Source organism: Salmo salar, chromosome 26 (assembly GCF_965601325.2).
Source record: "Salmo salar chromosome 26, fSalSal1, whole genome shotgun sequence".
Classification (NCBI taxonomy): Eukaryota; Metazoa; Chordata; class Actinopteri; order Salmoniformes; family Salmonidae; genus Salmo; species Salmo salar.
In genome coordinates, this window is record NC_138316.1 from 1,804,681 (window position 1) to 1,819,133 (window position 14,453).

Below are 14,453 nucleotides of genomic sequence, written 5' to 3' on the forward strand. Positions count from 1 at the left end.
CGTGTTTGGAGGACAAAGAATGCTGAGTTGCATCCAAAGAACACCATACCTACTGTGAAGCACGGGGGTGGAAACATCATGCTTTGGGGCTGTTTTTCTGCAAAGGGACCAGGACGACTGATCCGTGTAAAGGAAAGAATGAATGGGGCCATGTATCGTGAGATTTTGAGTGAAAACCTCCTTCCATCAGCAAGGGCATTGAAGATGAAACGTGGCTGGGTCTTTCAGCATGACAATGATCCCAAACACACCGCCCGGGCAACAAAGGAGTGGCTTCGTAAGAAGCATTTCAAGGTCCTGGAGTGACCTAGCCAGTCTCCAGATCTCAACCCCATAGAAAATTTTTGGAGGGAGTTGAAAGTCCGTGTTGCCCAGCGACAGCCCCAAAACATCACTGCTCTAGAGGAGATCTGCATGGAGGAATGGGCCAAAATACCAGCAACAGTGTGTGAAACCCTTGTGAAGACTTACACAAAACGTTTGACCTGTGTCATTGCCAACAAAGGGTATATAAAAGTTATTGAGATAAACTTTTGTTATTGACCAAATACTTATTTTCCACCATAATTTGCAAATAAATTCATTAAAAATCCTACAATGTGATTTTCTGGATTTTTTTCTTCTCATTTTGTCTGTCATAGTTGAAGTGTACCTATGATGAAAATTACAGGCCTCTCTCATCTTTTTAAGTGGGAGAACTTGCACAATTGGTGGCTGACTAAATACTTTTTGCCCCACTGTACATGCTAAACACAACACATTTTTACATAAAAAAAATGTATGAATGACAGTAAAAAAGTGACAGACAGTTCAGTAATGCTAGCGGTGCCGCAGTGTTTTGGCTCACCTCTTGTCCTTGGCCTGTCCCTTGTCTTTGTTGGAGCCCTTGGCAGGGGCGGTGACCAGGCCCTGTGGGGCGTCCCTCAGGCCGAAGCTCTTGGCGGCGTGGCCCAGGTGCAGGGCTTTGATATGGAAGATGTGCTTCATGTTGGACGGGTAGGCAGTGTACGCCCGTAGGAACGACTGCAAGGCTAAAGCAACAGAGGAAAGCGCTGCATGAACATCACTAAAACGAAGACCACAAAACAGGAGTTTAACCGGTTAGGGCTAGGGGGCAGTATTGACACCGCTGGATAAAAAACGTACCCGATTTAATCTGGTTACTACTCCTGCCCAGTAACTAGAATATGCATATAATTATTGGCTTTGGATAGAAAACACCCTAAAGTTTCTAAAACTGTTTGAATGGTGTCTGTGAGTATAACAGAACTCATATGGCAGGCAAAAACCTGAGAAGATTTCATGCAGGAAGTGGCCTGTCTGACAAGGTGTCGTTCTTCTTGCCTCTGTTTATTGAAGACTGAGGATCTCTGCTATAACGTGACACTTCCTACGGCTCCCATAGGCTCTCAGAAGCCCGGCAAAAAGCTGAATCGTGGCTTTGCAGGCTCTGGCTGAAAAAAAGTTGCGAGTTTGGGTAGTGGCTGGTTACAGTACTGTGAGACTCAGGCGCGTGCCCGCGTCGACCGAATGCTTTGTTTTCTTTCCTCTGTTTACCTAAACGCAGATTCCCGGTCGGAATATTATCGCTTTTTTACGAGAAAAATGGCATAAAAATGGATTTTAAACAGCGGTTGACATGCTTCGAAGTACGGTAATGGAATATTTAGAAATGTTTTGTCACGAATTGCGCCATGCTCGTGACCCTTATTTACACTTCGGATAGTGTCTTGAACGCACGAACAAAACGCCGCTATTTGGATATAACGATGGATTATTTTGGACCAAACCAACATTTGTTATTGAAGTAGCAGTCCTGGGACTGCATTCTGACGAAGAACACCAAAGGTAATCAAACATTTGTAATAGTAAATCGGAGTTTGGTCAGGGCTAAACTTGGTGGGTGTCTAAATCGCTAGCCGTGATGGCTGGGCTATGTACTCAGAATATTGCAAAATGTGCTTTCACCGAAAAGCTATTTTAAAATTGGACACCTCGATTGCACAAAGGAGTTCTGTATCTATAATTCTTAAAATAATTGTTATGTTTTTTGTGAACGTTTATCGTGAGTAATTTAGTAAATTCACCGGAGGTTTGCGGGGGGTATGCTAGTTCTGAACGTCACATGCTAATGTAAAAAGCTGGTTTTTGATATAAATATGAACTTGATTGAACAAAACATGCATGTATTGTATAACATAATGTCCTAGGTGTGTCATCTGATGAAGATCATCAAAGGTTAGTGCTGCATTTAGCTGTCTTCTGGGTTTTTGTGACATTATATGCTAGCTTGAAAAATGGGTGTCTGATTATTTCTGGCTGGGTACTCTGCTGACATAATCTAATGTTTTGCTTTCGCTGTAAAGCCTTTTTGAAATCGGACAGTGTGGTTAGATTAACGAGAGTCTTGTCTTTAAAATGGTGTAAAATAGTCATATGTTTGAGAAATTGAAGTAATAGCATTTCTAAGGTATTTGAAAATCGCGCCACGGGATTACACTGGCTGTTGCGTAGGTGGGACGATTTCGTCCCGCCTAGCCCAGAGAGGTTAAACCAGTCAACCAGACAAACCGTTAGTGAGGATATCATTCTCTCATAGTGAGGAAGCCTTTCTTTTGATTCTGTACCCAAACTTTCCTGCTATATACACTGTAATGTCAATGATCATGTTAAACAAAATTCTTCGCTTTTATTGTCCGTTTAACCTAGCAATGATGGGTGAAGTTGGTTTGTAACGCATGCTGATTATGCATTTAACTTGAATTTATTTAATTTTTACTAGAGGTCGACCGATTAAATCAGAATGGCCGATTAATTAGGGCCGATTTCAAGTGTTCATAACAATCGGCAATCGGTATTTTTGACCACCGATTTGCCGATTTCTATTTTTATAAATATTTTTTAACTAGGAAAGTCGGTTAAGAACACATTCTTATTTTCAATGACGGCCTAGGAACGGTGGGTTAACTGCCTTGTTCAGGGGAAGAACGACAGATTTTTACCTTGTCAGCTTGGCGATTCAATCTTGCAACCTTACGGTAAACTAGTCCAACGCTCTAACCACCTGCTTTCCATTGCACTCCACGAGGAGCCTGCCTGTTACGCGAATGCAGTAAGAAGCCAAGGTAAGTTGCTAGCTAGTATTAAACTTATCTTATAAAAACAATCAATCAATCATAATCACTAGTTTAACTACACATGGTAGATGATATTACTAGTTTATCTAGCCTGTCCTGCGTTGCATATAATCGATGCGGTGCGCATTCGCGAAAAAGGTTGCTCCGACTTGTACCTAACCATAAACATCAATGTCTTTCTTAAAATCAATACACAGAAGTATATATTTTTAAACCTGCATATTTAGCTAAAAGAAATCCAGGTTAGCAGGCAATATTAACTAGAAGTCGACCGATTAATCGGAATGGCCGATTAATTAGGTCCGATTTCAAGTCTTCATAACAATCGGTAATCGGTATTTTTGGCCACCGATTTGCGTTTTTTTTTTTTTTTATACACCTTTATACAACTAGGCAAGTCAGATTAAGAACACATTCTTATTTACAATGACGGCCTAGAAACGGGGGTTAACTGCCTTGTTCAGGGGGGATTCGTTTTTGCAACCTTCGGTTACCAGTCCAACGCTCTAACCACCTGCCTTACATTGCACTCCACAAGGATTAACAGGCTGACTACCTGTAACGCGAGGGCAGCAAGAAGCAAAGGTAAGTTGCTAGCTAGCATTAGACTTATAAAAAACTATCAATCTTAACATAATCACTAGTTAACTACACATGGTTGATGATATTACTAGTTTATCTAACGTGTCCTGTGTTGCATATGATCGATGCGGTGCCTGTTAATTTTCATTGAATCACAGCCTACTTCGACAAACGGGTGTTGATTTAACAAGCGCATTTGCGAAAAAAGTACGGTCGTTGCACCAATGTACCTAACCATAAACATCAATGTCTAACAGGAATATTTAGACTTAGTCACCCGTTAGATAAAATACGGAACAGTTCCGTATTTCACTGAAAGAAAAAAACTTTTGTTTTCGAGATGATAGTTTCCAGATTCGACCATATTAATGACCCAAGGCTCGTATTTCTGTGTGTTTATTATATTATAATTAAGTCTATGATTTGATAGAGCAGTCTGACTGAGCGGTGGTAGGCAGCAGCAGGCTCGTAAGCATTCATTCAAACAGCCCTTTGCTGTGCTTCAAGCATTGCGCTGTTAATGACTTCAACCTGGGTGGGTATAATTTGTGGAACGTTCCAACAGGAATCTATTCCAAAAACTTCGTAAATAACAAGGCTTCCAAAAAACAAGGCATACATATTTGTATAGCGGCAGAATAAGATACCGGGTAGGGAGTGGTCTATTTCATTGCGTTTTTCACTCATCACGTTTATTCCGAAAAATGTCTGTCCTCACTCTGGTTGCCTATGGACAAACATTAAGAATTAGCTACGTGGTGAGTTGATGCCTATTCGGCAGCTAGTTAGCTAGGTTTGTATGCGTTGCTACTTTGTATGCGTTGTTGGTTGGCAACCTTTTACTTTACGTTTTTTGGAACAGATTCCTGTTGGAACGTTCCACAAATTATACCCACCCCTTCAAGCCTATCAACTCCCAAGATTAGGCTGGTGTAACCGATGTGAAATGGCTAGCTAGTTAGCCGGGTGCACGCTAATAGCGTTTCAAACGTCACTCGCTCTGAGACTTCAGAGTGGTTCTTTCCCTTCCTCTGCATGGGTAACGCTGCTTCGAGGGTGGCTGTTGTAGATGTGTTCCTGGTTTGAGCCCAGGTAGGAGCGAGGAGAGGGACGGAAGCTAGACTGTTACACTGGCAATACTAAAGTGCCTTTAAGAACATCCAATAGTCAAAGGTATATGAAATACAAATCGTATAGAGAGAAATAGTCCTATAATTCCTATAATAATATAATAACTATAACCTAAAACTTCCTACCTGGGAATATTGAAGACTCATGTTAAAAGGAACCACTAGCTTTCATATGTTCCCATGTTCTGAGCAAGGCACTAAAACATTAGCTTTCTTACATGGCACATACTGCACTTTTACTTTCTTCTCCAACACTTTGTTTTTGCATTATTTAAACCAAATTGAACGTTTCATTATTTATTTGAGGCGAAAATGATTTTATTGATGTATTATATTAACTTAACCTGTTGAGGACAGACGTTCCGCTAGTGGAACCCCGTTCCGCCTGCGGAACCCCTAGCCAACAGCATCGCACGGTGCGAAATACAAAACCAACTAAAATACCACAATTCAATTTTCTCAAACAATCAACTATTTTACACCATTTCAGAGATAAGACTCTCATTAATCTAACCACATTGTCCAATTTGGCTTTACAGCGAAAGCAAAACATTATATTATGTTAGGAGAGTACATAGACACAAATAATCACACAGCCATTTTCCAAGCGAGCATATACACTGCTCAAAAAAATAAAGGGAACACTAAAATAACACATCCTAGATCTGAATGAATGAAATAATCTTATTAAATACTTTTTTCTTTACATAGTTGAATGTGCTGACAACAAAATCACACAAAAATAATCAATGGAAATCCAATTTATCAACCCATGGAGGTCTGGATTTGGAGTCACACGAAATTAAAGTGGAAAACCACACTACAGGCTGATCCAACTTTGATGTAATGTCCTTAAAACAAGTCAAAATGAGGCTCAGTAGTGTGTGTGGCCTCCACGTGCCTGTATGACCTCCCTAAAACGCCTGGGCATGCTCCTGATGAGGTGGCGGATGGTCTCCTGAGGGATCTCCTCCCAGACCTGGACTAAAGCATCCGCCAACTCCTGGACAGTCTGTGGTGCAATGTGGCGTTGGTGGATGGAGCGAGACATGATGTCCCAGATGTGCTAAATTGGATTCAGGTCTGGGGAACGGGCGAGCCAGTCCACAGCATCAATGCCTTCCTCTTGCAGGAACTGCTGACACACTCCAGCCACATGAGGTCTAGCATTGTCTTGCATTAGGAGGAACCCAGGGCCAACCGCACCAGCATATGGTCTCACAAGAGGTCTGAGGATCTCATCTCGGTACATAATGGCAGTCAGGCTACTTCTGGAGAGCACATGGAGGGCTGTGCGGCCCCCCAAAAGAAATGCCACCACACACCATGACTGACCCACCGCCAAACCGGACATGCTGGAGGATGTTGCAGGCAGCAGAACGTTCTCTACGGCGTCTCCAGACTCTGTCACGTCCGTCACATGTGCTCAGTGTGAACCTGCTATCATCTGTGAAGAGCACAGGGCGCCAGTTGCGAATTTGCCAATCTTGGTGTTCTCTGGCAAATGCCAAACGTCCTGCACGGTGTTGGGCTGTAAGCACAACCCCCACCTGTGGACGTCGGGCCCTCATACCACCCTCATGGAGTCTGTTTCTGACCGTTTGAGCAGACACATGCACATTTGTGGCCTGCTGGAGGTCATTTTGCAGGGCTCTGGCAGTGCTCCTCCTGCTCCTCCTTGCACAAAGGCGGAGGTAGCGGTCCTGCTGCTGGGTTGTTGCCCTCCTACGGCCTCCTCCACGTCTCCTGATGTACTGGCCTGTCTCCTGGTAGCGCCTCCATGCTCTGGACACTACGCTGACAGACACAGCAAACCTTCTTGCCACAGCTCGCATTGATGTGTCATCCTGGATGAGCTGCACTACCTGAACCACTTGTGTGGGTTGTAGACTCCGTCTCATGATACCACTAGAGTGAAAGCACCGCCAGCATTCAAAAGTGACCAAAACATAAGCCAGGAAGCATAGGAACTGAGAAGTGGTCTGTGGTCACCACCTGCAGAACCACTCCTTTATTGGGGGCGTCTTGCTAATTGCCTATAATTTCCACCTGTTGTCTATTCCATTTGCACAACAGCATGTGAAATGCATTGTCAATCAGTGTTGCTTCCTAAGTGGACAGTTTGATTTCACAGAAGTGTGATTGACTTGGAGTTACATTGTGTTGTTTAAGTGTTCCCTTTATTTTGTTGAGCAGTGCATGTCACATAAACCCAAACCACAGCTAAATGCAGCACTAACCTTTGATGATCTTCATCAGATGACACTCCTAGGACATTATGTTATACAATACATGCATGTTTTGTTCAATCAAGTTCATATTTATATCAAAAAACCAGCCTTTTACATTAGCATGTGATGTTCAGAACTAGCATACCCACCGAAAACTTCCGGTGAATTTACTAAATTACATGATAAACGTTGACAAAATACACAACAATTATTTTAAGAATTAGAGATACAGAACTCCTTTATGCAATCGCTATGTCCGATTTTAAAATAGCTTTTCGGCGAAAGCACATTTTGCAATATTCTGAGTACATAGCTCGGCCATCACGGCTAGCTAATTTGACACCCACCAAGTTTGGGACAACCTAAACTCAGAATTACTATTAGAAAAATTGGATTACCTTTGCTGTTCTTCATCAGAATGCACTCCCAGGACTTCTACTTCAACAACAAATGTTGTTTTGGTTCCAAATAATCCATAGTTATATCCAAATACCTCCATTTTGTTCGTGCGTTCAGGTCAGTATCCGAAGGGTGACGCGCGAGCGCATTTCGTGACCAAAAAATTCAAAATATTCCATTACCGTACTTAGAAGCAGTCAAACGCTGTTTAAAATCAATCTTTTTGCTATTTTTCTCGTAAAATAGCGATAATATTCCAACCGGGCAACGTTGTATTCATTCAAAGACTGAAAGAAAAAAATTGAGAAGTCTCGTGACCGCGCAGCTCGTCTCACTGTCCCCAGGCTGACCACTCACAAACAGAGCTGCTGTACTTTGCCCAGAGACAGCAGCCACCCCATTCCACTTTCTGGCGGCTTTAGAGAGCCAATGGAAGCCTTAGAAAGTATCACGTTACAGCACAGATGCTGTAATGTCGATAGAGATGCAACAGAAGGACAACAAATTGTCAGACAGGGCACTTCCTGCATGGAATCTTCTCAGGTTTTGGCCTGCCATAGGAGTTCTGTTATACTCACAGACACCATTCAAACAGTTTTAGAAACTTTGGAGTGTTTTCTATCCAAATCTACTAATTATATGCATATTCTAGTTTCTGGGCAGGAGTAGTAACCAGATTAAATCGGGTACGTTTTTTATCCGGCCGTGAAAATACTGCCCCCTATCCCAAAGAAGTTAAAATAAGTGTTCATTCAGTATTGTTGTAATTGTCATTATTACAAATAAATAATACAAAATAAGAAAAATTTAAAATAAGAAAATTAAAAAATATATATATATATATATATTTTTTATTTTTTTGTTATTTTTTTTTATTTTTTTTATTTAAATCGGCCGATTAATCGGCCCCCGGGTTTTTTTGGGTCCTCCAACAAATTGGTATCGGCGGTGAAAAATCATAATCGGTCGACCTCTAATTTTTACCCATGTGCTTAAATCTGGTATTTTCCTTTGTGTTATTCCCAACTATTTGTTTTTCTTTAATGTTAGGATTCAGTTTTAAAATGGAAAGGGGGAGGTGCCATACTATCCCATCTTTTTTTCCCTCCTCTCCTGCAGTTTTCCTTTGTCTTTAAACTCTCATCTTATTGCCTTGTTTTTTCTTGTGTGCAAATTTTTAACAAATTTAAAAAACCTCTCTTGGCTGCTTGGACAGAGTCGACGTCGTTATGGACAGCATTCTCAAACTCCGTCTGTAGGACAGTTGCTCTATCCCGCACCTCCTGCTCCAGAGCCCCGGAAGACATCTACAGACACACACAGGTGCACAACACACACAAGTTATGTGGATTGAACTGACCAGAAGGAAAGCACTTTGAACATTGGTGAAAGCTGAATATAGTCATATAAGTATAAAAATGTGTTGAGCTTGTTGCTCCCTCACCTTGCCGTCATACTTTCCCCTGACTTTGAAGCGGTTGTCCAGCATTAGCGTTGACAGAATCATCTCCATCTTCATTTCGGACAGGCTGGAGGAACAGTTGACAACAGGGGTGTATTCATTAGTGCACTGTGCAAACCGTAGCAAACTGTTTTGATGCAGAAAACATTTTGTAACAAAAACAAGAGTTTATTGGACAAATTCCGGTAGGTCCATTCCATTTTTCGGCCCCTATGGTTACATTTGGTTCCTAGTGAATACACCCCAGACACCCTGAGTTCCACTGTGGACTGCTTTCAAAAAAACTACCAAGTACGTACATTTGGGGAAATACAAACATTGTGACTTAGCCTCAAACGGGTGCTTGTTCTAAAGACGCAAAGTAGTGAGACTTTTGTAGTATGACTTTCTATTGGATCTCTCCGGATGTCTTACTCCCTCGTCCTAAACCCTTTTAATAGTCCTATAGCACAGTGGTTCCCAAACTGTGGGGTCGGCAGGGGGGCACCCCCCCCCCCAAAGAGGAAGTTTGTATTTTTTAATTTTAAACAGAGTCTGGGTTTAAACTTACTCTTGAAAGTTGTAATAGTAGAATGCACAAGGTGCCATTTCGAAATTGGGTAGTGCATCATCAGTTACTCTTGTCATGTTAGTCATTGCATACCTTAGAAAGCCATTTATAACTTGTCAGAATGTCCAGATCAACCAGCCCATGTCAGCTAACGTTTATTTATTTTTTATATTTTAATTGCCCATAGACAGTTGTAATTTTTGTGTCACTCAAATTTAACATGAATACACAATAGACATGGCAAAACGTACAGAATTGCACCCCAATGACATGTGTAGAATTGCAGGAAATAAGCTTTAAACCTGTTAAACTCTCTCCACCAACAAGAGGGGTGTGAACAGTTTGTGTCATGAACAGTGCTTGTGCCCATAGAAATAGACGTGGGGTGCGGGATGTTCCGCAATGCCCAATGTCCCCCCCCCCCCCCCCACCCCACCAGCAGGCTGTCATGTAGCTTGTGGTAAATGACGTTGTGAGCAGTGGCGGTGTGTGATTAGTCTAGTCCTGGTAGGCACATGACCATAGAGGGTGACAGCTCTGGCTGGCTCTGCTCAGTGGCTGTCAGTTGCTTCCCTTCACAGAGATCGATCAGCCCAGACGATTCAGCCGGGCTACACGGAGAGCTTGGGAATGAAGCATTAGTGTGTGTGTGTGTGTGTGGCACAAAGTAAAACCAGAGACGACGTGTATGATAACAGGACTGGGAGAGAAAAGTGTTTCACGGTCTTGTATGGAGCATAGAAAAGTCCAAATAAGACTAACTTTAAAGTTGGGGACGCAGACAGACTGTGTGGAGATGTGTCACACAATAAAAAGATTGAACATGGGCACACGGGTTAGAGAAGGGATGTTGAGTGATCATCCACAGACCTACCTGATATTGTGATTTGCCAGGGAAGTGACATAGGACATTTCAGCAGGGGTGAGAAAGAGAAGGCTGCTTCCCTTAGCTCCTATACGGGCAGTTCGCCCGACGCGGTGCACGTACTCTGCTGGAGTGGTTGGAGGGTTGTACTGAAACACACAGACGCACACATTACTAATTTAAATACAAATATCTGACATGTCACTTGGAATCCCTCTATGGACAGTAATGTTCTTATATTAGAATTTTACCTGTACAATCCATGTCACCTGAGGCATGTCAAGTCCACGTGCTGCAACATCCTGGAGAAAAAAAAATATATTGATTGTGATGTCGAGGACCTCCCAATGCAAGCCTGAAACCAACCCTCTGACTTTTAGGTCAAATTTATAGTGGCCCTATAAGAATTACATTTTCCTGGTCAAATACCACTGTCTCTCACTGCAAACACACACAGTTGGGCTAGATGACTGTGTGCACGCACAGGACTTTGTTTGAAATGGGCTAACATTTCAAAAAGGCCATTGTCTGTATTGGTCTGGGAGGCCATTGTGGTTTGTGGCCAGCTGCGCTGCTGTAGCTTATAATATAAATAAATAACTGATATTGGAGTGCTAGGAAGAGGGAAGATGCTGCATGGAGCTCTGGGCCTTCGGTTGCCAATGGCAGGGCCAGGATGAGCTGTGTATTGGCCGGGCACACTGGACTGCCTGGGGAGGGGTGGAGTAGCGATGCTGGCCTGGCCAGCCAGTACAGATGGAGGCCAGTGCTGGGCCATGCCAGCCTGTCAGACAGATTAGAACCACTTATTTATTCAGCCTCGTCATTTAGCATTAAGGGGTCTCTCATTCACACACATTTCATTCCCCCAAAATGAAGTTGTCATTGTTGATATTGTTTTGACATCGTGGGACGGTGTGCCTCAGTGGCTAGTTGAAGGAATGCAAGTCCAAACGAAAGGACAAATATCTAGGAACTAAGCAAATGAATTGAATGACCAATCAAGTAGTGAAGGAGATGGGGGGGAGAAGTGAGAAACAGAGAGACAGAGGGGGGGAGAGGTGTAAGGAAGGATGACAAGAACTGGCCATGCAACCTTTCACAACATCAAGTGAAAATGATTTTGAGGCGCAACAGTTCTGGGTTTAAGTCCATGGCAAGCTCGGTTGCCTAGGGAACTTTTTAGCAAAATGGCAAAGCTAATGGAAAGAGAAGCTGGGCTGGTTCCCGCAGGGCAGGGATATTCTGTATTTTCCTTCCAGCAAACAGGGGCTGATGCTCAGGCCACTCGCTGCCTGGGACCCAGGGCTGCACAATTTAGACCTGGTACGACAGTCATTATTTAACTTGTCTGGGCTAGGGGGCAGTATTTTCACGGCCGGATGATAAACGTACCCAATTTAAACAGGTTACTACTCTGGCCCAGAAACTAGAATATGCATATTATTAGTAGATTTGGATAGAAAACACTCTGAAGTTTCTAAAACTGTTTGAATGGTGTCTGTGAGAATAACAGAACTTATATGGCAGGCAAAAACCAGAGAAAAAGTCAACCAGGAAGTGGAGGATCTGAGAATTGTAGTTCTTTCTAGTCCCTTTCGACACTACAGTGTCTGTGGGGTTACGTTGCACTTCCCAAGGCTTCCATTGGCTGTCAAAAGCCTTCAGAAAGTGGTTTGAGCATTCTCCTGTCACTGGGCAGAGTATAGGAGCTCAGTTACTGAGTGGTCTGCCTGGCAACAAAGGGATTGGATATGCGCGGTCACAAGAGTGCGCCGTTCCTTCTTTTTCTTCTTGAATGAATATGCTATTGTCCGGTTGGAATATTATCGCAATTTTACGTTAAAAATACCATAAAGATTGATTTTAAACAGCGTTTGACATGCTTCTAAGTACGGTAATGGAACATTTAGACTTTTCGTCTCTGGTTCCGCGCTCGCGTGTTATGCCTTTGGATAAGTGATCTGTACGCACGAACAAAACGGAGGTATTTGGACATAAATATGGATTATTTCGAACAAAAACAACATTTCTTGTGGAAGTAGCAGTCCTGAGAGTGCATTCTGAAGAAGATCAGCAAAGGTAAGAGAATATTTATAATACTAATTCTGAGTTTAGGTTGCCCCGAACTTGGCGGGTGTCTGTATAGCTCTCTGTGATGGCTGAGCTATGTACTCAGAATATTGACAAATGTGCTTTCTCCGTAAAGCTATTTTAAAATCTGACAAAGCGGTTGCATCCAGGAGTAGTCTATCTATGATTCTTTAAATAATTGTTATATGTTTTGTCAACGTTTATGATGAGTATGTTTGTAAATTGATGTGCACATTCACCGGATGTTTTGGTGGGAATACATTTTCTGAACATCACGCGCCAATGTAAAATGCTGTTTTTGGATATAAACATGAACTTTATCGAACAAAACATACATGTATTGTGTAACATAATGTCCTAGGAGTGTCATCTGATGAAGATCGTCAAAGGTTAGTGCTTCATTTAGCTGTGTTTTGGGTTTTATTGACACATGTCCTTGCTTGGAAAATGGCTGTGTGATTATTTTTGTCTATGTACTCTCCTAACATAATCGAATGTTTTTGCTTTCGCTGTAAAGCCTTTTTGAAATCGGACAATGTGGTTACATCAAGGAGAAGTGCATCTTTAAAATGGTGTAAAATAGTTGGATGTTTGAGAAAGTTGAATTATGACATTTTGTTGTTTTTGAATTTGCCGCCCTGAATTTGCCGCTAGCGTCCCACGTAGCCCATAGAAGTTCATTTAACCGTTTCCCCTCAACCCGCAGGAAGATATCTGGCGTCATGTAGGCCCAGGCAGTGTCTCAAATGTTGAGCTGGCTTACCGTACAGAGCAGAATTCCAGTCTTGCAGAGAGAGAACTCTTGGAAAACTTCTGTCCTTTCCTGTTAAAAATAAAGTTTGTTGTTACATTTTGTACAGGTAAAAAATGATTTGCCCATATAAGACAACACCAAAATCCATAAAGGGTATTTGTGGAGGGAAATCTGTTTTAGGTGCAATAACAGCTGTATCACCTGCCATCCTCGTCACAGGAGCAGTTGTAAGGTGCCCAGCCTGTGCATTCCTATTTCCAAACACATCCATAATAACTTTGTCCGAATCCCAAATGGCATCCTATCCCCAACATAGTGCAGTACTTTTGACCAAAGCAGTGCACTATATATGGAATAGGGTGCCATTTGAGATGTAGATCCAGCCTTGATGACAGCCTCTGCCGTCCATACTACCACCTGACCCATTCCTCTTTAATATCTAACCAGAGCTTGTGCCCACTGCCCATCTCCAGTCCCACGCCCCCAGAGGTGCCATATGGGCAGCCCCCGTTGACTGTCATTAGCGGCCCTGGGACAGGGGTGAACACTGGGCAGGGCATTAGCCCTCAGCTCCTCCCCGGGTACAGCCACAGGGCATGGCCTGGTGACTGCCACACTACACCAGCTGGTTAGTGGCAACACAGGGCATGGTATAGCCACTCTCTGACCCTGACTAAAAGCAGCCTTCATTGGAAAGACTGTGCTGCTTCTCCAGAGAAGGACCTGGGAGTGATGCTTGTGTAGCACAAATGTAAAAACGTAACTGTCCTGTACTCCCATGCAACAGTCACATGGGTACATGGTAGGTTAAAAAAGTAGTGTCTCACCTCCTGCTTCATGTTGCCGTGGAGACGGAAGAAGCTGAGCAGAGGCTGCTGTTTGGCTTTTGGCCCAGAGAGCACGGCGTTGAAAAGGATCAGCAGGAACTCCACTGCCTCACAACTCGACACAAACACAATTATCTTGTGACCCTTCTCAAACTGCAGGGGTAAGAGAGGATAAACACAGCCATAATATAAAATGGGACAATGTGCATATCCTTTACTTTAGGGATGCAAATTTCAGTCACTTTTGCTGTCGAATAACAAAATCTCATTAACCGGTTAACAAACAGTAAAAAAAAATCTAAACAGTAAAACGACGTGACCAACAGAAAATACTATTAGAGATCTGTATATAATGACGAGACGCTTATTTCGCCGCCCTAACAATGTTACAAGGCTGGAAGGCAGGCGACATAGAAACGCAT

The 14,453-nt window shown here is 42.8% G+C and overlaps 1 protein-coding gene across 8 annotated transcripts in view; it reads right to left on the reverse strand.

Annotated features, from left to right (window-relative positions):
• ddx31 (DEAD (Asp-Glu-Ala-Asp) box polypeptide 31) overlaps positions 1-14,453 on the reverse strand; it is a 76,124-nt gene that overhangs the window by 35,159 nt on the left and 26,512 nt on the right. For all 8 annotated transcript variants that reach the window (XM_082969309.1, XM_082969308.1, XM_082969314.1 and 5 more), the window contains exons 14-20: positions 14,032-14,184; positions 13,214-13,273; positions 10,608-10,658; positions 10,366-10,505; positions 8,924-9,008; positions 8,675-8,786; positions 848-1,031 (exon numbers count right to left, since the gene is read on the reverse strand). In XM_082969309.1, the coding sequence (XP_082825435.1) occupies positions 848-1,031; positions 8,675-8,786; positions 8,924-9,008; positions 10,366-10,505; positions 10,608-10,658; positions 13,214-13,273; positions 14,032-14,184 (785 nt within the window). The remainder of the gene's footprint in view (positions 1-847; positions 1,032-8,674; positions 8,787-8,923; positions 9,009-10,365; positions 10,506-10,607; positions 10,659-13,213; positions 13,274-14,031; positions 14,185-14,453) is intronic.